Source organism: Nicotiana tabacum, chromosome 6, assembly GCF_000715075.1.
Source record: "Nicotiana tabacum cultivar K326 chromosome 6, ASM71507v2, whole genome shotgun sequence".
In the NCBI taxonomy this organism is placed as follows: domain Eukaryota; kingdom Viridiplantae; phylum Streptophyta; class Magnoliopsida; order Solanales; family Solanaceae; genus Nicotiana; species Nicotiana tabacum.
Window position 1 is genome coordinate 111,567,833 of NC_134085.1, and position 24,123 is coordinate 111,591,955.

A 24,123-nucleotide genomic window follows, 5' to 3' on the forward strand; every position below is an offset into this window, starting at 1 on the left:
CTAATGAAGCAGTAAGTAAATGAGACACGAGATTTTTATGTGGAAAAATCCCACTCAAGGGGACAAAAATAATGACCTACACTTGTAGGCTTTCAACTTCACTAACTTGTAAACACTCTATTATAAGCCATTTTTTAATGACTCTATTACAAAGACTTCAACTCAACTAACTTGTGATACACTTATCACAAGCCACTTTGTCACTCACTAGTTACAAAGACTTTAACTTATGACTAACTGTAGTCACAACACAAACTCAGAAAGTTTATGGTTTTACAAGGGGGTTCCTAAGCAACACTTCTAGCTAAGCAATTTAGGAATTACAATAAGAATAATCACAAAGTTACAACTCGACTAAGGACAATAAAATACTGGATGTAGGAACTAGTTTGTAGTAGCGTTTAACTTTGTTCTTCAAGCTCTTGAGAATTGAGTTCAGTGTTTGCAGAAGGCTTGAATGCTTGAAGTGATTCTCAAGTGTTCAAGTGATGTTTTGTTGTAATGCTCTTGTTAATACACCCTTGATGACATCACTTGAATGATGTAAGCACTTGGTAGGTCAAAGGCAAGTGACTGCAAAAGTGCTGCACTTTGTGCACTGTTTTTGTGGCAGTCATTTTCCAGCTGTGCACAGTTGACTTTCGTACTGTTGTTAAGGAAACACAAGGGATCAGGTCCTTGTCTTGTTTCTCCATTTTCTACACTAGCAGCAGTTCACATTAGCTGGAGTCCAGGCTGGAATCCGTTCATTTGTAATGTGTACCAAGTGTGGCAGGTTCCCTATCTGGTTCTTGACGGTAAGTTTGTTAGATCATCAAAACATAAGGCAAAGACATTGAAAACCCATCAGGAAAAAATAATAGAAAGCTAAAGGAAAAAGAAACTAAAATCCAACAGTCTATTGGTTCCAGACAGCGCTGGCTAGAGGGTAAAGCTAATGAAGCAATGGCTTTAAGCCCCCAAATATTTTGGGCCCCATTTCTTATATTAATAAAAGGATAATTATATGGTAGTTTTTTTCCAAAACATATTGAATATTCATGATAAAAGAGTATAAGTTTTTTGTAAAAATAAAATAAAATAGTGGCATATTTAGCCAATGTGATTATGGAGACTAATAGTTAATTTGCATTCTAATATTAATATTCTTTTTTTTTTCTTTCTCATAATAAAACTTGTATTTTGTATTCTCTTTTTTTCTTCTTACTAAAATGTTTAATCTAAAAAAATTAGAGATCAAAGACATAAAAATTTGTTTGTACCGGATGTTTATAACAAGTCAATGAACGTAAGACATATGTTGACACTTGATAGTTGTTTAGTTAGGTGTAAACTTTCAGTTGCGGATGAGTTTTTAACAACGAGAGACATTGAATACATAGTTTTTTCCCATTCTTTCAAGCATTGCAGCAATAATCGATTTTTATTCTGATAATTAAGTTATCGACTTCTAGAATCAGGTTCTATTATTCTAACTATCTATTATTTTTTAAAATTTAAAATATTTATTTTTATACTTTTATGTCATAGGAATATATTTTCTTTTATTATTTATCAAAATTCACATATATCAACTATAAAGTATGAATCAAGCTAACACTATATGAATTTTTTTAAGTGTAAGCCCCCTTAAAAAATTTGGCTTTAGGCCTCCAATGTTTTTGAGCCGCCCTTGGTTCCAGAGTTGGTCACGTGGCACAATAACCTGCCAGGACTACCTCAAATTGTACTTAACAAAGGGTAGAAGTTCCTTCAGTTTAGTTTCTTGCTTGTATCCAAACTGACTATGCCATAAGCCATAAATAAAATGGGTATAAATATATTAAATACGAAAATTAAGGTTATTCCGCAATTTTTGTTCCCAAATAATGTTTACGAAATTGAGAGAAAGCATAAGGAAGAGGTTAATCCAAAAACACAATATTGTCCCCAAAAGCTATCACAATATTGTCCCCAACTAAGCAATGTGAATCGCAAGTTTTCCAATAGCTATGAATGTTCAACACCTTATTTGCCTCTCGACAAGTAGAAGTGGGCCATCTATTTAGGATTTTTATTAAGGGGAACAAAATATAAAGAAATAAATTTATAAAGAAGTCAAAGAAAATTAATATATAATATATATATATGTATTACATAGAGAAAAAAACATCTAGCTACACAATATAATTTGATGGTAAAGGAATATCCGACACCCCTCGAATGCATGTGACTCTGCCACTAGCAGTTAGCTTATAGCATCAAGTAGGAATTTGCAATCATTCAATATATGTGAATACAATGTGAGAGGTATTGGGATAAGATCTTTCAATACATGAGAATCTATTTCCACAATTGATAAAAATAGATTATGTGTAAATGACAATTCTTATCCATGGAATAAAGCAATGAGTTCTGCACGCAAGATTGATGAAGATATCGCTGGAAAATCGAGCAATCCAGGATCCCATGTCTATCCGTGCTTACCCCTCCCGCTCCATCTTTTTTGGTAGTTTGTCACTTTTGCATGCTTGGCTATTTATATATAGCGCTAAAAAAAAAAAAAATCTATCACTATATACTTATTTTACATTCTATCTTGTATATTGATGCGGATCTAAAATTTAAACTTTAAGGTATTAGAATTTCATTGATCATTTGAGTTATTGGTTTCAAAAGAATATTTATATACATTTCTTAACCGACGTATACAAGATCTTTGTCAAGTTATTACTAGGTTCAACAGAATTCGCAGCTTTTATGAATGTACATCTTTTCTTACCTACTGTAGATAATAAATTTATGTCGAAAAAATAAAATCAAAATCAAAATTATTGTAACAATCGTAGTATTTGATTTTAAATAATATGAGTGTACAATCTCTAAGAATCCTCTGATTCTTCTTTCCGATAGTAAATAAATTCAAGGACCCTTGAGCTTGATCTTGAATCTATATTTGTTGCCACGAACGATGGTCTTGTTCTTGAGCTTGAGCTTGATAGCTTGAGCTTGACCTTGATTTGTTCTTCGTTCTTGAGCTTGAACTTGATTGCTTGATCTTGGACTTGATTGCTTGGAGCTTGAAACTTGTGGAGGAATTTGCAACGTTTGATCCACGAGCTCTTTCTTGCTTCTTGTTATAACTTCTGGTGTCTTTTCTGGGTTATGAAGACCCATACTTATAGTTGTGGGAGGGAAGAGTTATGATAAGAACAAATTCTTTTCGACCAATCAAATTGAAGTGTGAAAATGCCATATTTTATTGGCCAGAATGTCACTTGCACACGTGGCACGGTTTCATTGGACCTTTAATTTGACTTGGCATGCCTTGTAATTTTGACACGTGGCACAATCCTATTGACTCTTCTTTTTGACTTGGCGTGCCACGTCATTTGACACGTCGCACCAAATTGGGCCTCTAGGAAGATGACATCTTGGGCTCAATAAAGTGGGCTTATCACTTGTAGCCTGATAATCTGGGCTAGCCCAATTAATTTAAATTTATTTATCTAACCCATATATATTAGACTTATATAATTAATTCAATTATGTTAGCCTATAATATTTAGTTGGACTAATATATTTAAAATATAGTCCATATTATTTTGGCGATTTAAATTCGATAAAATTTAAATGCTCGCACCTACATAAACACATACAGATCGTGCTTAAGCTAATGAAAATATTACTCTTACTTATGGCCTGTTTGCTTAAGTTTTTCCAATCCTGGAAGCATTTTTTTTCAAATTTTTTTTTTTCAAAGTTGAAGTGTTTGGCCAAACTTTTGAAAGAAAAGAAAAAGTGTTTTTGAGGAGAAGCATAAGTAGTTTTGAAGAAGCAGAAAAAATAATTTTTCTCCAAAGTCATTTTTTTGAAAAACACTTTTGAGAAAAATGCATTTAGAAGCAGATTTTAAAAGTTTGGCCAAATATTAATTGATGGTCAAAAATAATTTTCAAATTAATTAGCCACATACAAACTGCTTCTCACCAAAAGTACTTTATAAAAAAAAAAATACTTTAAAAAGAAATATTTCTCAAAATAAATTAGTTTTTGCAACTTAGTCAAACAGTCTATCAATATCGTCAACCAAATAGAATATTTATTACACGTGAACTGTTCAAGCCATTCCTATCAAACGTTGAATAATTTTATGGGAAATTCTATCATGCAATTATTTTTCTAATCCATCAAACAAATGTCATGACCCAGATTTTTTACCCTCGGAAGTCGTGATGGAGCCTACTTGTAGAAGCTAGGCAAGCCATGAAATTTAGATTATTCTTTACTCCTTTGTTTTAATCCTTTTAACAACTTGCATTACCAGGTGATAAACATATAAATAATAGCGGAATATGAGATTAAGCGGAAGACTTAAACAAAATAAGCCAGAATAATACGGAATTCAACATATGCCTCTACCTAGAAACTGGTGTCACAACATTTACGGACTATATATAATTACTACATACAAATGTTTGAAAGAAGGAATGATGTCTGTCTCGGATACAATGATAACAGAACAAAATAACTGATAGAAGAGACGCCGGGCCTGCGAACGCCTGCAGGACTACCTCGGAATCTCGGTGGACTGAAGGCTAGCTCCCAAGCTACTGCTGCTGACCCAATGCTGCTCCGGTATCTGCACATAAGTGCAGAGTGTAGCATCAGCACAACCAACCCCATATGCTGGTAAGTGCCTGGCCTAACCCCGACGAGGTAGTGACGAGGCCAGGACCAGACTCCAGATAAACCTGTGCAGTTATATGATATACAGCGGAAAGTAAAGCAGGAATAAACAAGTAAGGATGAGAGGGGGAAACATACTTCGGGGAATAGCAGGTAAAATAAAATATCAAGAGAACTATAAAGGAATCAAAATCCAACCACTAACAAGAATAAGGAAAACAAAGGCAGATTTCACTTTCTTTTCACGTCTTGTTGCAGGCGTGCAACCCGATCTCATGTCCTATATCTTGTGGCAGGAGTGTCACCCACTCCCATTTCATTTATCTCGTGGTAGGCGTACCACCCGCTCCCATTTTATTATATCTTGTGGTAGGCGTACCACCCGCTCCATTTCATTATATCTTGTGGTAAGCGTACCACCCGCTCCCATTTCATTATATCTTGTGGTAGGCGTACCACTCGCTCCCATTTACAAGCCAACAATAATCACAAGGCATCTCGACAAGGGTACAAGAGCAATATAACAACTTCCCGGCAAGGGAACAATGATATTTCAACAACATCCCGACAATGGAACAATAATATCAAACAAACATCCCCGCAAGGGAACAATACTATCAAAACAAACATCCCGGTGAGGGATCATTAATATCAAACAGACATTCCGGCAAGGGAACAATGGTGATAATAACATATGAAGCGCAATAAATCACAATGGAGTCATAACAATTATAATACAAGGCTCTTGGGCATGCTTGACACCAACGTATAGATACTCGTCACCATGCCTATACGTCGTACTCCACAATTAACATGTAGCAAATAAGATACAACTCCTAATCCCTCAAGCTAAGGTTAGACCAAACACTTACCTCGATGCCTCGAACACAACTCAAGTTTCAATTATAGCTTTACCCCTTGATTCCTCCGCCAATTCACTCGTATCTAGCCACAAGTTACTTAATTACATCAATAAACACTAAATGAATCAATTTGAATGCATGAAAATGAGTTTTCCAAAGTTTTACCCAAAAAGTTAAAATTGCCCCCGGACCCACATGTTCAAAACCTGAGGTTCGAACCAAAACCCGATTACACATTCCCCCACGAGCTCAAATATGTAATTTGTTTTGAAATCAGACCTCAAATCGAGGTCCAAATCCCCAATTTTTGAAAAACCTAGGTTCTACCAAAAACACCCAATTTTCCCCATGAAAATCATTGATTTGAAGTTGAAATCATGTTAAAAGATGTTAATGATTGAAGAAAACTAGTTAAGAAATGACTTACAATTGATTAGGAGAAGAAAGGTTGTTTGGAAAATCGCCTCTTATATTTTTGGGGTTTTTGGAAAATGCAAAATAACTGAAAATCTCGTCTATTTATACCCTTCTCAGACCCCCTGTGCGGACCGCACAAAATGGACTGCGGCCGCACAGGCTTTCCTGAGGTACTGCGGTCCAGTGCCCTGTGCGGACCGCATGAAATGGATTGCGGCCGCATAGGCCTCCACCGCGCGCCGCACGAAACCGACCGCAGACCGCACTGGCCTCCTTCCGCGGTTGCACACGTTTTTGTGCGGACCGCACTGGCGGGTTCAGAGACCTGCAACTTCTGGTTTTAAGTCTAAAACATCCCGAACCTACCCAAAATTCACCCGAGCCCTCGGAACTCCAAACCAAGTGCACACAAAACCTCAAAAATATCCTACGGACTTATTCGTGTAATCAAATCACCAAAATAACATCATGAACATCAAATTAAACCTCAAGATCAATGAAATTTCTCAAAACTTCTTTAAACATCAATTTTGCAATTTAAGGTCGAATCACGTCAAATGACATCTGTTTTTCACCAAATTCCACAGAAACGTCTTAAATCATATATAAGACATGTACCGGGCACCGGAACCAAAAATACGGGCCCGATACCATCATGTTCTAAGCAAATTTCATTTCAAATTTCTTTAAACAATTTCAAAAATTTATTTCTCGGGCTTGGGACCTCGAAATTCGATTTCGGGCATACGCTCAAGTCCCATATTTTTCTACGGACCCTTCGGGACCGTCAAATCACAGGTCTGAGTTTTTTTACCCAAAACGTTGACTGAAGTCAAATTTATTCATTTTACAAGTCAAAAATTATCTTTTTTCACAGATTTTCACATTTAAGCTTTCCGGCTATGCGCCCGGATTGCGCACGCAAATCGAGGTGGTGCTAAGGGAGGTTTTTAAGGCCTCAGAACGTAGAATTTTATTGCAACACAAGTGATGACCTTTTTGGTCATCACATTCTCCACCTCTAAAACAACCGTTCGTCCTCGAACGGACAGAAGAAGGAAGTACCTGAGTCGAGGAAAAGATGGGGATAACGGCTTCGCATATCGAACTCGGACTCCTAGGTTGATGCCTCAAGAGGCTGACCTCTCCACTGAATACGAACAGAAAGAAAACTCTTCGATCTCAACTGACGAACCTGCCGGTCTAGAATAGCCACCGGCTCTTCCTCATAAGATAAATCCTTGTCCAACTGGACAGTGCTGAAATCTAACACGTGGGATGGATCGTCGTGATACTTCCGAAGGATGGACACATGAGACACTGGATGCACGGCTAATAAGCTCGGCGACAAAGCAAGTCTATAAGCCACCTCTCCCACTCGATCAAGAATCTCAAACGGGCCAATGAACCTAGGGATAAGCTTGCCCTTCTTCCCAAATCGCATCACGCCCTTCATAGACGACACTCGGAGCAATACCCGCTCACCGACCATAAAAGTCACATCTCAAACCTTGCGGTCTACACAACTCTTTTGCTTGGACTGAGCTGTACGAAGCCTATCCTGAATAATCCTGACCTTGTCCAAGGCCTCCTGAACCAGATCCGTACCCAACAACTGAGCCTCTCCCGGCTCAAACCATCCAATCGGAGATTGACACTGCCTATCATATTAAACCTCATGAGGAGCCATCTGGATACTCGACTGATAGCTGTTGTTGTAGGCAAACTCTGCTAAAGGCAAGAACTGATCCCACGATCCTCCAAAGTCAATGACACAAGCTCGGAGCATATCCTCCAAAATCTGAATAGTCCGCTAGGACTGCCCATCCGTCTGAGGATGAAATGCTGTGCTCAACTCAACCCGCATGACCAACTCTCGCTGAACTGCTCTCCATAAACGCAAGGTAAACTGCGTACCTCGGTCCGAAATGATAGACACAGGCACACCATGAAGTCGAACAATCTCCCGGATATAGATCTCAGATAGCCTCTCGGATGAATAGGAGACTGCCACAGGAATGAAATGCGCTGACTTGGTCAGCCTATCAACAATGACCCATACCGCGGTTACTACCTCCGAGTCTGCGGGAGTCCAACAATGAAATCCATAGTAATCCGCTCCCACTTCCACTCGGGAAGCTCAATCCTCTGAAACAATCCACCAGGCCTCTAATGTTCATACTTAACCTGCTAACAATTCATACACCGAGCCACATATGCAACGATATCCTTTTTCATTCTATGCCACCAATAATGCTGCCGCAAATCCTGATACATCTTCGCGGTGCCCGAATGAATAGAGTACCGGGAGCTATGGGCCTCCTCTAAAATCAACTCTCAGAGCCCATCTACATTAGGCATACAAACTCGACCCTGCAATCTCAGAACTCCATCATCACCTAAGGTAACCTGCTTGGCACCTCCGTGTTGCACCGTGTCTCTAAGGACACACAAATGGGTATCATCGTATTGCCGATCACAGATACGCTCCAATAAAGAAGAACGAGCAACCGTGCAAGCTAACACCCGACTGGGCTCAGAAACATCCAACCTCACGAACTGATTGGCCAAAGCTTGAGCATCCAATGTAAGCAGTCTCTCAACGACCGGAATATAAGCAAGACTGCCCATGTTGGTTGACTTCCTACTTAAGGCATCGGCTACCACATTGGCATTTCCCGGGTGATATAAGATAGTGATATCATAATCCTTCAATAACTCCAACCACCTCCTCTGCCTCAAATTCAACTCCTTTTGGTTGAACAACTGAAGACTCTTGCGATATGTGAACACCTCACATGCCACGCCATACAAATAATGCCTCCAAATCTTCAATGCGTGAACAATGGCTGCCAACTCCAAATCATGAACCAGATAGTAGCCCTGAACCTATGGGCAAAACCAACACCGGTGTCGTAGTCAAAGCTGTCTTGAGCTTCTGAAAGCTCGCCTCACACTCGTCCAACCATCTGAACTGGGAACCCTTCTGGGTCAACCTGGTCATCGGGGTTGTGATAGATGAAAACCCCTCCACGAACCAATGATAGTAGCCTGCCAATCCCAAGAAACTCCGAATCTCTATAGCTGATGCTAGTCTAGGCCAGTTCTTGACTGCCTCAATCTTCTTCGGATCAACCTGAATACCCTCTACTGATACAACATGACCCAAAAATGCAACTGAATTCAACCAGAACTCACACTTTGAGAACTTAGCATATAACTGACTATCCCTCAAGGCCTGAAGAACCACTCTAAGATGTTGCTCGTGCTCCTCCCGGCTACGGGAATATATCAAAATATCATCAATGAAGACTATCACGAATGAATCCAAATAAGGCCTGAACACTCTGTTCATCAAATCCATAAAGGCTGCTAAGAACTTATAATGCCCGTACCGAGTGCGGAAAGTTGTCTTAGGGACATATGCCCTAATCCTTAACTGATGGTAGCCAGATCTCAAGTCAATCTTTGAAAATACCTTGGCACCCTAAAGCTGATCAAACAAATCATCAATCATCGGTAATGGATACTTATTCTTGATCGTAACCTTGTTCAACTGTTGGTAATCAATACACATCCTCATCGTCTCATCCTTCTTCTTAACAAACAACATCGGCGCACCCCAAAACGAAACACTGGGTCTAATGAAACCCTTCCCAAGAAAGTCTTGCAACTGTTCCTTCAACCCTTTCAACTCAGGCGGGGCCATACGATACGGCGGGATAGAAATGGGATGAGTGTCCGGAGCTAAATCAATGCAAAAATCAATATCATTGTCGAGTGGCATACCCGGCAGGTCTGAAGGGAATATCTCAGGGAACTCACAAATGACGGGCACAGAATCAATAGATGAAACCTCAGCACTGGAATCACGAACATATGCCAAATAGGCCAAACACCCCTTCACGACCATACGCCAAGCATTCACATGCGAGATAACACTGTGGGTAGAATGACTAGGAGTCTCTCTCCACTCTAAACGAGGTATACCTGGTAAAGCTAAGGTCACAGTCTTGGCATGATAGTCCAAGATAGCGTGGTAAGGTGATAACCAATCCATCCCCAATATAAAATCAAAATCGACCATGTCTAAAAGCAACAACTCTACATGAGTCTCAAAACCCTTAATCACCATAACACAAGAACGATGGACTCGATCGACCACAATAGAATCACCTACCGGTGTAGACACATAAACAGGAACACTCAATGAATCACTAGGCATGATCAAATACGATGCAAAATAAGATAACACATACAAGTATGTAGACCGTGGATCAAACAACACTGAAGCATCTCTATCACAAACCAGAACTGTACCTGTAATAACTGCATCTAAAGCCTCAGCCTCGGGCCTGGCTGGGAGAGCATAATATTGGTACTGGGCCCCACCACCCTGAACTACATCTCTCGGATGGCCTGCAGCTGGCTGGCCTCCACCTCTGGCACCTCTACCCCCACCTCTAGCTGGCTGGTTGGCCTGTGGAACACCTGGTTCCTGAACCATAGCACGGGAACCCTGATGCGGAGAATTGCTCGAAGCTCGAGGGAAATACCTAGCAATGTGCCTCGTGTCGCCACAAGTAAAACAAGCCCTCAGCTGCTGGGGCTGACGACCTTGGAAACTCTGAAGCGGTGGTGCATTGATAGATGCTGGTAGTGCACTGTAGGACTGTTGATCAGAATACTGTATCTGAGGACCACGACTACCTGAAGCACCGTGAGAAACCTGAAGTGTTGACTAGAAAGGCCTAGGGGGATGGCCTCTACCATATGAATCTCTACCTCAAGACGAGGTACCACTGAATCTGCCTGAATGACGGGGCCTCTTATCCGACCCATGACCACCTCCCTATGACAGAACTATCTCCACTCTCCTGGCTACATTGGCCGCCTCCTGAAAAGTAATCTCACTCCCAGCCTCCCTAGCCATCTGAAGACGAATCGGCTGAATAAGACCATCAATAAACCTCCTCACCCTCTCTCTCTCTCGGTAGGAAGGATGACAAGGGCATGGCGAGCCAAGTCGATAAATCTGGTCTCATACTGGGTAACAGTCATAGAACCCTGCTGAAGGCACTCAAACTGCCTCTAATAGGCCTCTCTCTGAGTGATGAGGAGAAACTTCTCCAGAAATAGTTGCGTAAACTGCTCCCAAGTCAAGGCTGGCGATCCGGCTGGTCTAGCTAAGCAATAATCTCTCCACCAAGTCTTGGCGGATCTATATAAGCGAAAAGTAGCAAAATCGACCCCATTGGTCTCAACTATCCCCATATTCCTGAGAACCTCGTGGCAGCTATCTAGATAATCCTGGGGATCCTCAGTAGATGCACCACTGAAAGTAGTAGTGAAAAGCTTGGTGAACCTATCCAACCTCCACAAAGCATCGGCAGACATAGCTGCTCCATCACCGGTTTGAGCTACCACACCCGGCTGAATTGCTCCAGCTGGCTGAACCGCTGGAGTCTGAATCTGGGGAGCTACCTACTCCGGAGTGTGAGTAGCAGGAGTCTGGGTTCCTCCTCCAGCCTGAGACGGCTGGTGCTACAGGAAGCAAGCCTGCTCGGGTGACACTCTCCATGAGGCCCACTAGACGGACCAGAGCATCCTGAAGAACTAGGGTAGCAATAAACCCCTCTGAGACTTGAGTTGGGCCCACCGGAACTGCTGGGGCTGGAACCTCGTCATCAAAGCCAACCTGAGGCTCCGCCAATGGTGATGTTGCTCGCGGCTAAGCTCTGCCCCTACCTCGACCTCTAGCACGGCCTCAACCTCGCCCTCTGCCCCTCGTGGGAACTGCTACTGGGGGCTCGGTCTGCTGCTCAGTGGATGAGAAAGCGCGTGTTCTCGCCATCTGCAAAAGAACAGAGTGGAAATTCAATTAGCATTGGGAAACAAACCGCACGACAAGAAGGAACGAATGTGAAGTTTTTCCTAACTCTGTACCCTCTGAAGGATAAATACAGACGTCTCCGTACCGATCCCTCAGACTCTACTGAGCATGTCCGTGAATTGTGAGATATATATAACCTAGAGTTCTGATACCAACTTGTCATGACCCGAATTTTTCGCCCTCGGGAGTCATGATGGCGCCTATTCGTAGAAGCAAGGCAAGCCATGAAATTTAGAAAATTCTTTACTCCTTTGTTTTAATCCTTTTAACAACTTGCATTACCAGGTGATAAACATGTAAATAATAGCGGAATATGAGATTAAGCGGAAGACTTAAAAAAAATAAGCCAAAATAATACGGAATTCAACATATGCCTCAATCCAGAAATTGGTGTCACAACATTCACGAACTATATATGATTACTACATACAAACGTTTGAAACAAGGAACACTGTATGTCTCGGATACAATGGTAACAAAACAAAATAACTGATAAAAGAGACGCCAGGCCTGCGAACGCCTGCAGGACTACCTCGGAATTTCGGTAGACTGAAGGCTGGGTCCCAAGCTACTGCTGCTGACCCAATGCTGCTCCGGTATCTGCACATAAGTGCAGAGTATAGCATCAGCACAACCGACCCCATATGCTAGTAAGTGCCTGGCCTAACCCCGGCGAGGTAGTGATGAGGCTAGGACCAGACTCCAGATAAACTTGTGCAGTTATATGATATACAGCAGAAAGTAAAGTAGGAATAAACAAGTAAGGATGGGAGGGGGAAACATGCTTCGGGGAATAGCAGGTAAAACAAAATATCAAGAGAACTATAAAGGAATCAAAATCAAACCACTAACAAGAATAAGGAAAAAAAAGGCAGATTTCACTTTCTTTTCACGTCTTGTTGCAGGCGTGCAACCCGATCCCATGTCCTGTATCTCCTGGCAGGCGTGCCACCCGCTCCCATTTCATTTATCTCGTGGTAGGCATACCACTCACTCCCATTTCATTATATTTTGTGGTAGGCGTACCACCCTCTCCCATTTCATTATATCTTGTGGTAGGCGTACCACCCGCTCCCATTTATAAGCCAACAATAATCACAAGGAATCCCGAAAAGGGTACAAGAGCAATATAACAACTTCCTGGCAAGGGAACAATGATATTTCAACAACATCCCGATAAGGGAACAATAATATCAAACAAACATCCCCGCAAGGGAACAATACTATCAAAATAAACATCCTGGCAAGGGATCATTAATATCAAACAAAAATATCCCGGCAAGGGAACAATGGTGATAATAACATATGAAGCGCAATAAATCTCAACTGAGTCATAACAATTATAATACAAGACTCACGGGCATGCTTGACACTAACGTATAGATACTCGTCACCATGCCTATACGTCGTACTCCATAATTAATATGTAGCAAATAAGACACAACTCCTAATCCCTCAAGCTAAGGTTAGACCAAACACTTACCTCGATGCCTCGAACACAACTCAAGTTTCAATTATAGCTTTACCTCTTGATTCCTCCGCCAATTCGCTCGTATCTAGCCACAAGTTACTTAATTACATCAATAAACGCTAAATGAATCAATTTGAATGCATGAAAATGAGTTTTCCAAAGTTTTACCCAAAAAGTTAAAATCGCCCCCGGACCCACATGTTCAAAACCCGAGGTTCGAATCAAAACCCGATTACCCATTCCCCCACGAGCTCAAATATGTAATTTGTTTTGAAATCAGACCTCAAATCGAGGTCCAAATCCCCAATTTTTGAAAAACCTAGGTTCTACCCAAAACACCCAATTTCCCCCATGAAAATCATTGATATGAAGTTGAAATCATGTTAAAAGATATTAATGATTGAAGAAAACTAGTTAAAAAATGACTTACAATTGATTTGGAGAAGAGAGGTTGTTTGAAAAATCGTATCTTATGTTTTTGGGGTTTTTGAAAAATGCAAAATAACTGAAAATCTCGTCAATTTATACCCCTCTCAGACCCTCTGTACGGACCGCATAAAATGGACTGCGACCGCACAGGCCTTCATGAGGGTACTGCGGTCTAGTGTCCTGTGCGGACCGCACGAAATGAACTGTGGCCGCACAGGCCTCCACCGCGCACCGCACGAAACCGACCGCGGACCGCACTAGCCCCCTTCCGCGGTCGCACACGTTTTTGTGTGGACCGCACTGGCGGGTTCAGAGACCTGCAACTTCTGGTTTTAAGTCTAAAACATCCCGAACCTACCCGAAACTCACCCATGCCCTTGGAACTCCAAACCAAGTGCACACAAAACCTCAAAAACATCCTACGGACTTATTCGTGTAATCAAATCACCAAAATAACATCATAAACATCAAATTAAACCTCGAGATCAATGATATTTCTCAAAACTTCTTTAAACATAAATTTTGCAATTTAAGTCTGAATCACGTCAAATGACATCCGTTTTTCACCAAATTCTACAGAAACGTCTTAAATCATATATAAGACCTGTACCGGGCGCCGAATCCAAAAATACGGGCCCGATACCATCATGTTCTAAGAAAATTTAATTTCAAATTTATGTAAACAATTTCCTTTAAAAATTTATTTCTCGGGCTTGGGACCTCGGAATTCGATTCCGGGCATACGCCCAAGTCCCATATTTTCCTATGGACCCTACGGGACCGTCAAATCACGGCTCCGGGTCCGTTTACTCAAAACGTTGACTGAAGTCAAAATTTATTTATTTTACAGTCAAAACTTATCATTTTTCACAGATTTTCACATTTAAGCTTTCCGGCTACGCGTCCGGACTGTGCACGTAAATCGAGATGGTATTAGGGGAGGTTTTTAAGAACTCGAAATGTAGAATTTCATTGCAACACAAGTAATGACCTTTTGGGTTATCAGAACAAACGACCTCTCAAATTAATGGGTAACAATTATGTCGCCATCCCATCAGTAACAAAGAAAAGAAAAGGGAAAAGAGTGACGTCTGATTGCTGATGTAACCTCGCAAAGATGAATCATTTAGAAATAAACTACATAAAAAATTCGCCTTCATTGAAGAGACCTAAGACTCTAAGAGTTGAATAAAAAGAGAAATTCAAAGACCATTTTGATAGTAGAAAGATAATTCTTGGTTAAGACAATAAACATTGTATAAAAAACTGTTTTCTTGGTTGACTAGGATCACGACACACCATGAGAGGCACTGCGTCCCTCTGTTTTTTTTTTTTTTTTTTAATTTTAAAAGAAAATACTTATATTCCTTCTCTTTTTCTCTGGTCAGTTAACACGAGGTACGAATTACTACATCGTAATATATATATATATATATATATATATATATATATATATATATATATATATATATATTAAATAAAAGAAATCGATCAATTTATTCTACCTTTATTATTTGATGACTGTTCTCCACAAAATAAATGTATACTCGAAGACTAAAGTATTGGACTTTGAATTAAAGGAGCCTTTTTGTGCACCATATCGTACCAGCCAGTAATATCAATATGTGAACAGAGTCATATATATTTGACCTTAAAAGCTATAGATACATAAGACAATGTTCATGCTAGAATTTCCACCCCAACGACTACTCGTTTACTCTTTTAATTTGTCTGAGAGAAATTGTTGAGCAGAAATATCACAGTGTAACTTTTTGACATGGTTGCTTCATTGTTTTTTGAGTTTTATATTCTATGCATGACAATGTAAAAATTATTAACGGTAACTAGCTTGTTACTACAATATGTTAATTTATATTGATAATCTTTAATTTAAAAAAAAAGGTCTTTTACATTATCAATATTTAACATAAATAATTGTTTTTATATTCATTTTACATAGTATTAGATGAGACGACTATTACTAGGAAATAGTGAAGACTTGCAATTATTCCTTAAAATTGGCCCAAATGCTCGAAAGTCTTCATTATTTTAATGTGACAAGTATAAGTTGTTTATAAGAAGATTAAAGGCTCATTCTATCCCGTGTTAGTTCTTATACGATTTTTTTTTTTTGGAAAAAGGAAAATTTCATTAATAACAGTTACGGAGGCATTACGTCACTATTAGTAATAGTACGGATAATACTAAGATTTCCAAGCACTGCTAGTGTATTACATATAGAGCTAGATACTAGTCTAGTAATAGATGCTTCGTTTTTGTCATTCTGGATCACCCTCTTTACTGTATCCGGAGGTGAGTGCAAAATAGTTGTAATAGAGCTTAGGTGTTGTTGCTTGGAGCCCAATTTACACAAAAAGTGCGCTACTTTGTTGTCTTCACGGAAGTTGTGCCAGACCACTGGATTCCCCAATTTCTTCAACAAGTACCTGCATTTCAAGATAATATTAGTATAAGCAGGAGAGATATTGTGTTGAAGCAGCTGGATTATGTCCGTTGAGTCACTGTCATTCTCCAGTGGTGCTAGTCCTTTGTCATGTGCCAATTTTAAACATCCATGAAGTGCTTGTAATTCTGCATGAGTAGAGTTGTAGGCTTTGATTTTGTTAGTAAATCCTACAATCATGTCTCCGCGACTATTTCTTATTATACCCCCAATGGCTCCCGTATTTTGGTTACTCACGGAAGCATCTATGTTTAATTTGTAGTTGTGGGGTGGTGGTGGGTGTCATTTAATGTGTACCGAAATTTTGTGTGTTGTGCATTTGTAATTGGAGGCTAGTAATTTAAACTCAATGGCTCGTGTGTTAACCATATGATAATTTAAGTTGTTTGAGTAATTGTGGAAGCAATTGTTATTTCTATTTAGCCAAAGGTGCCATATTGCAAAAGGAAAAACATCCTCCCAACTAATGAAGTTGTGATTAACCGGTACTTGAAGATCTTTGATAGCTAAAAGTCAGTGTTTGTTGTGGGGGATGGTGTTGATGTCAATGCCTGTGCTGTCCCAAAATGAGCGTGCTATAGTACATTCCATGAAGATATGAGTTATGGTTTCTTCCACCATCTTACAAATCAAGCATGTATTGTCAATTGAGACATCAATTTGGTGAAGGTAGGAGTTAGTGGGTAGCCTATCTTTAAAGCATTGCCACAGGAAAAATTTGATTTTGTTTAGGGTATGCAGTTTCCAGATCCAATCATAGTCAGTGGTCTTTTGGATGTATTGGTGAAGTAATTTGTAAACTGAGTGGGTTGTGAAGGTGCCATTTATGTTGAGCATCCAAATGGGTGTGTCTACTGCAAGGGGGTTTTGTGAAAAGGGGATGGGGATGATGTCTGTAGTAATGTTTCTGGGTAGCTCGAATGATATTTTGGACCAGTTCCACTGATTGTTTAGCCAGACCTGGTCAAGGGTCAAGTTACTATCATTTTTGTTAAGAGGACCCTGAATGATTGAGCGGATGTTTGTTTTGTTTGGGGTCCAGCAACCATAGTAGAAGTTTATGGATTTACCTTTGCCAATATCCCAAGCCAATCCTTTGTTGATGGTTTCCCATCCCTTTAGTACATTTTTCCAAATGAAGGAGGTGGTCTTGATATTAGGCTTATTGCTATTTTTTTGATTTAGAGTATCTGCCCACATTATTGATGGATTGGCAAATAGTCTCCATGCAAGTCCCGCTAGAATGACCTGGTTTTTGTGCCATGCCTTGGGTATCCCTAGGCCACCTAATTCTTTTGGAAGGGTTACAACATCCCACGAAACGTAGTGTATCTTTTTTTTAGTTGTGGTTGTCCCCCATATAAAATTACGCTGGATTTTATCAATTTGGTGAAGTACCTTTTTTGGGAGGGATATGTACTGCATATTATGGTTAGGGATAGCATTGAGGGCAGCTTTTGCAAGGGTTTCTCGTCCCGCAAGAGTGAGAAAATTTGTTTTCCAGTTAGAGAGCTTGTTTCTCATATTGTCAATTATAAATTGGAAATCAGATGGTTTGGACTTGTTATTGGTAATTGGGAAACCCAAGTACTTTCCAAATTGGCTGGTTGGGTTAACGTTAAAAATATCTATTGCATAGTCTTTTATGGCAGTTGGGAAGTTACTGGAGAAGAGAATTTTGGATTTGGTATTGTTAATTTTGTGGCCTGATTGGGAACAAAAGGTTGCTAAGGAGTGGTGAATTGTATTGATAGTTTTTCTATTTGCTTGGCCCATGAATGTCAAGTCATCTGCGTAAAAGATATGTGATATATGAGGTCCTTTTGGTCCAATTTTAATGGGGTTCCACAGGGTAAGGTCCACTTGGTGATGTATGTAAATTGAGAGTAATTCCATGGTTAAAATGAACAGATAGAGGGATAGGGGGTCCCCTTGTCTGATCCCCCTCGAGGGTTCAAAGAAGTTTTTTTGAGCATCATTTACTAAGATTGCTATTCTACTTGTGGTTATACGGTTCATGATCAGAGATGTGATTTTTGGTGGGAATTTGAAGAAAACAAGGGCCTTGTAGACAAACGACCATTCTAGCCTGTCAAAGGCTTTTTCAAGGTCGATTTTAATAATTAGTTGACCATTCATCCCTTTTCTTTTTTTGAACTGGTTTATAACTTCTTGTATAATGATGACATTATCACATGCTCGCCTACCTTTTAAGAAGCTGGCATGTCATGGGCTGATTAATTCAGAAATGAAGGGTTTGATCCTGTTAACAATTATTTTGGTGATTATTTTGTATGTGGTGTTGCAGAGACCTATTGGTCGGAAATTATTAAGGTTATTTTGCATGTTTGAATTTGGGAATGAGGCATAGTAAGGTTTGATTTATTTCCTCAGGGATTCTAGAAAGGGAGGAGATTTCTTTGCATAATCGTATGACAGAGAATCCCACAATGTTCCAGTGATGTTGATAGAATATTGCGTGCATCCCATCCGATCCTAGGGCTTTGTATGGCTTGAAGGAATATACTACAGAAATGATTTCATGGGTGGCTAGTGGCCTATCTAAGGAAGAGAGATCTATATTTGAGAAATTTGTGTGGTCACTTTTAATAGTATTCCACTCCAATAATGTAATACTGGTAGTGAATATATCTTTGAAATATTGGTGTGTGTGTTCAATAATTTTTTAGTGATCCATAATCCAATTATCCGTATTATCTTTAAAAAAGGAGATACTGTTACGCCTTCACCTATTTAGGACAGATATGTGAAAGAATTTAGTATTTGCATCGCCCTCATTGAGCCAATTCTTGCGTGATCTAATCTTCCAATGATCTTCCTCCAGTCGAAGGATGTTGTTATACTCATTAATTAGTGTGTGCTCTAAATTTTTAAGGAAAGTGCTATAGGAATAGCTTACCGAGTTTTGGATTCCCTTAATTCTAGCCAGTAACCTTTTTTTTATTAGCAAAGATATTACCAAAATTTTGAGCACTCCATTGACTGACATTATTTTTGAAATAAATTTGGGCATCATTTGAGGTTTCTATTATCCTAGCTTTTCTCAACGACTTTACTAAACTCTAGGTGGCTTAGCCAATATTTTTCGAGTCTAAATGGCTTATTTGAAATTTTCCTAGTATTAGTAAGTTTGAGCAGTAAAGGATTATGGTCTGAGTTGTCTTAGGGAGGTGAGTAACTAACACTGCGGGGTATTATTCCAACCAAGATTCGTTTACAAGGCATCGATCAAGTCTTTCTAGTATAAGACCTTGCCTCCTATTTCTGTGGTTAGACCACGTGTACCGGCAACCTTTGAATCCTAGGTCAATTAAGTTGCAGTAGTTTATACAAGACCCAAATCTAGAGGATCTATTCTTATTAATATTCATGCCTCCCCATTTCTCATTTTGATTTAAGACATCGTTAAAGTCACCACCTATTAGCCAAGGTCCTTTGAAATTATCAAAAATATTCTTTTGGCTATTCCATACCTCTAACCTATTTGATAAATAGTTACTAGCATAAATTGAACTAAAGAGCCAAGGGTTATGATCTGGTAATACCTGGATTAGAGCATGAAGTTCCTGATCAGTCTGTCTAATGCGCTCTACTGCTACCATTGTGTCTACCCACATAATGACCATACCACTAGCTCTGCCAACAACTGGTATTTCTATTGAGTCCGAGAAATTGAAATATGCCCTAAGAGTTACATGGTTGTCCATTTTTGTTTCCAGTAAGGCCACCATGCATGGGTTGTGGTTATTAATGAGTTCCCTAAAGTTGCGTCTGAAGTCTGCATTGTTTGCGCCTCTTACGTTCCAAATGATTATACTGGTAGGTGTATTCATGATAGGAGAGTGATTTTGGAGAATAGGTGCATGGTTATTTCCCTTCATGAAGAGGCTGCCCCTTAAAGTGGGGTTCAGTAGCATTGCATACTTTACTGTTGTAGTGTTGATCGATGGAGTTATCTCTATTGAGCACCTTTGAAGTGACACTGGACATTGTAGTATGTATTTCTTGTCCTCCATCTCCGGGAATAACATAAGGGCTATATCTCTTATGGTTGAGATTTCTATGAATGAGCTTCTTCTCAGAGGGTGGGGGTCACAACTTCTTCTGCTTCTTGCACTTCCTGGTCCAGATTTGGACCTTGTTCCATCGGAGGGGCCACATAGGAATGGGGCTGGGCTTGTTGAGGTGTCCAAGGGAAAAATATAGGGTTCATTTCTGTCACCTCATGTGTTGGAAAAAAGGGTAGTTCGAACATTTGGTTCATGTTCAGGAGGGGGTTGAAGTACTATGGAAGGTTCCAATGGTTGTGCATTGTGTGGTAAAGAGCAGGGGCTACTGTTGGGGCTAGGGGGTCAAGAATGTTTGCCATCCACATATGGTTCATATAATTGTCCATGGCCATTATCATCCCCTCCACCACTACTTGTGCTAGGAAGTTTGGATTTTGGATAATCACTATGACTTCCTGTCCCTCTATCAACATGGAGAAGAAGAGAGCTTGTCCTTGGAGACCCTGTTCGATCCATGAGGTAGGTTGGTGGTCCGGGTGCTATGGTTGGGTTGCATAGACTAGGTTTGGAATGTGCATGGGGTTGTTTGGATTGTTGAATATCATTGTGGGAGCTTGAAATGAGTTCCTGGGCACTTTGTGAGTTATTAGTGCCAGACGTGAACTTTTGTTTAAGGGTAATAGTAGATTTGGCATTTGTTGTTATGAAGTATTAATTTTTAATTTTTCGAATGGCTACTATAAAGATAGGGGGAATGATTGTGTATCTTTTGTTGTAGATTCAAGTTGAGTGTGATTGGTTGGATTAGGCGTGTGAGAGTATATAATGTTTGTTTGGTTAGACGTGTCCATAGGTGTGTCCATTTGGACAATGTCTACTGACAAGTGTTTGCATGTGTATTGCATGGAATCTGACTTGTCACTTGGAGATTGAGTGTTGAGTGCATGCAGGGAGTGATTAGCGTCTAAGTTGTAGCTGTCATTTGCTTCTAGATTTGGCAGCAACTTTCCATGCAAGTGTTGAGCATGGTTATTGGTGGAAGCTACATTTTGGACACGTGGCATTTAAGCTGTGGCCTTGTTTCTTGTTTATATCGAAGGGTCTTTGTGTGAGGAAGAGGAAGAGTTTTGTAGTTTCATAGGAATGTCTGTGGTGATGTCCATCCCTTCGTATTCCTCTAATTCCTGAAGGGTTTCAAATTTATTACTGAGAATCCTGGGTTGGTTAGAAATAGTAGGGTTCATTTTCCTAGTTGAGTTCATGATTGTTCGTTTTTTGGGAGAGTATATTGGGGTGTTATTAGGGGGTTGGGATTCATCAGTTTCTTTAGATCTATTGGAGAGCTTTTGAGTGTTGAGGTACTTATCTGTATCCGCTTCAAAACTTTTGACGTTAATACCTTTGTATCCGCTTTGGTTGTCTAGATGATGTGGTACTGGCTGTGCTTTACTGCTCCTTGTTGCTCTTGGTCGTGGTATGCTTGGCTGTGTTTTGCTCTTCTTGTGAAACGCCACCGTTTGCCACTGGTTTGTGGAGGTGATGGGAGTTGCCATGTTGTGCTCTACATTTGGAGATGTTGGTATAAGTGTGGTGTGAGAACAATGCTGGGTTGTATGTCCTAGTCTTCCACAGGCTTTGTAGAGGATGTGCTGCCTATCTGTATGCAAGGTTGAACTGGTTCTTCAATTGCATCTCAATTCAGAGGCGTGCATATCTTCCTCGAAGTGTTGCACTTGTACAAGCATCAATCTTCAGAAGTTTCCCTATGGTGTTACCTATTTTCCTTAGTATAATGGCATCGTAGAACTCAACAGGCAATTAGGAAAGTCGTATCCAAATGACTGACCTTTCCTAGGTGGCATTGCTTGCTATAAAGTTTGGTCCCATTTTTTGATGGATATAAAGAAGCCCATTGATAAACCATGGGCAATTTTGGAGGGCACTGGTCATATTTTCTTCCTTGCTAAATTTGACAATGAAGTAGTCGGAGCCTAGATCTATCAGTGGAAAATTTTCTGATGGTTTCCACATTTCTTGTATTTTCTTTTTTAGATATTGGTGGTGTATTAGTTTACCTAGCAGCTTAATGATCAGGGAGTGTTTCCATGGTAGATACATTCTATTTTTGTCCTCCTCTGATAGTTGGATTGTTATTATGCCTTCATGCAATTCATTTGATGATAAGAGCATGGGATCCTCTATTCTATTTTGTTCTTATCTTGCATGTTCATTTTCTAGCATATCGATATGCATCATGTATTCTGCTGCCAGTAGTTTTTCTTTGAAAGAAGTTTGAATGCTTGTAGTTGTGGTGTTAGTGTTTGTGGTTGTGGTAGTGATGTCTGGTGGTTTGGGTGTTATGTGTTGGGCTGCTGTTTCAGCTTCCTCTTTTTCCATATTTCTCAAAATTTTAACTAATTCACATACACATACTAGGAAAGTTTTGGTCCGCTAGTGTTCTTATACGAACTGAATAAGCGATATCATTCAAAATGATTTAACTGGATGACTAATGCACAACAACAAAAATAAGTGTATGACCTTAGATTAGTGGCCGTTTCGACATAAGAATTGTAAAATTCCAAAACAAAAAGTGAAAATGGTATTTGAAAATTAGAGTTGTGTTTAGACATGAATATAATTTTGGGTTGTTTTTGAAGTTTTATGAGTGAAAATTTTGAAAAACTACTTTTTGGAGTTTTTTAAATTTCAAAAAATTTCAAAATTCATCTTCAAGTGAAAATTGGAAGTTTTATGACCAAACACCGATTTTGAAAAAAAAGTGAAAATGTTTTGAAAAAAAGTGGCAAAAATTCTTATGTCTAAACGGGCTTTAACTCTAGTAATTAAAGTCAATCCTAAATTTCTTAAGCATAGATAACTTTCAACTATCGTTGTTAAAAGGCGTAATGACTTTCTGACCACTTAAACTTGTATCGGTTTGTAAAGCCGATACATGAACTTATATTTTTCCCATTTGAACACTTCAACTTGACAAATGAATACTAATAAACACATTTGACCATTGACCACGCCTATGTGGAAGTGACACAGCTGACATGGCTAAATTGTGTGCAAATCACGCTGCCAAGGCGCATGAATAGTTTTATTTTTATTAAAACAATATTAGAAATCGAATAAAATATAAATAAGAAAGTAAAAAAAAGAAAAAAAAAAGAAAAAAAAGAACTTTCTCTCTCCCCTTCTCTTTTCCCCTCCCCTCCCACCTCTCTCATCTTCCCAAGTAACTCCTCCATCCTGTAATTTTTTTTCATTTTCTATCCTGCTTTCCCTCTTCTTCCCCGTTTCTTTTTCCCTTCCTCTTCCTCATTCACTAAATGGCTCCTGCACAAGGATGGCAAGCACAAATCTAAAAATAGTCCAAATTGTTATGCGTTGATTTACTGGAAAAAGAAATGCAAGACCAGATATCCCATTCATCGGTATCATCATCATCTGGTTTTTCTAGGCCATCACTGAGCTCTTCTAGATCGGACTGGAGCTATTTTGGGGAAATCTAGGGTTTGCATGTGGGGCTTAGCGAAAAAGCCGTCAATATGAGGAGGGCAGGATTTAGAATCAAAGTCGAGTAGTTCTCGGGAAGGACTATCCCTGTCCCATTACCTTTTTATGAATCTCGTCATCGGTTAAACACCAGAGAGAACTCAAATTGGAGTATGGCGTCGTCGCCGTTGCCGCCAAAATCAGAGAGCTGACAACCTTGTCCGCCCGTACTCTAAAGTTGTCATCCATTGCTACCTTGTGAATAGTGTGTATATAACACATGCTATATACACAGGCTATCAAAGCAGAAAAGAGCAGTAGGCTATATTGTTGTTTGGATGAAGCTTTCATATAGAAGGAAGAAGATGATGGTGGTTGAAAAT

At 39.7% G+C, this 24,123-nt stretch overlaps 1 protein-coding gene across 1 annotated transcript; it reads right to left on the reverse strand.

Moving 5' to 3' along the window:
- Positions 1-15,902: 15,902 nt before the first annotated feature.
- Positions 15,903-16,385, reverse strand: LOC142181990 (uncharacterized). The gene has a single exon (XM_075255744.1). The coding sequence runs from the start codon at positions 16,383-16,385 to the stop codon at positions 15,903-15,905; it is 483 nt and encodes a 160-aa protein (XP_075111845.1).
- Positions 16,386-24,123: the final 7,738 nt, after the last annotated feature.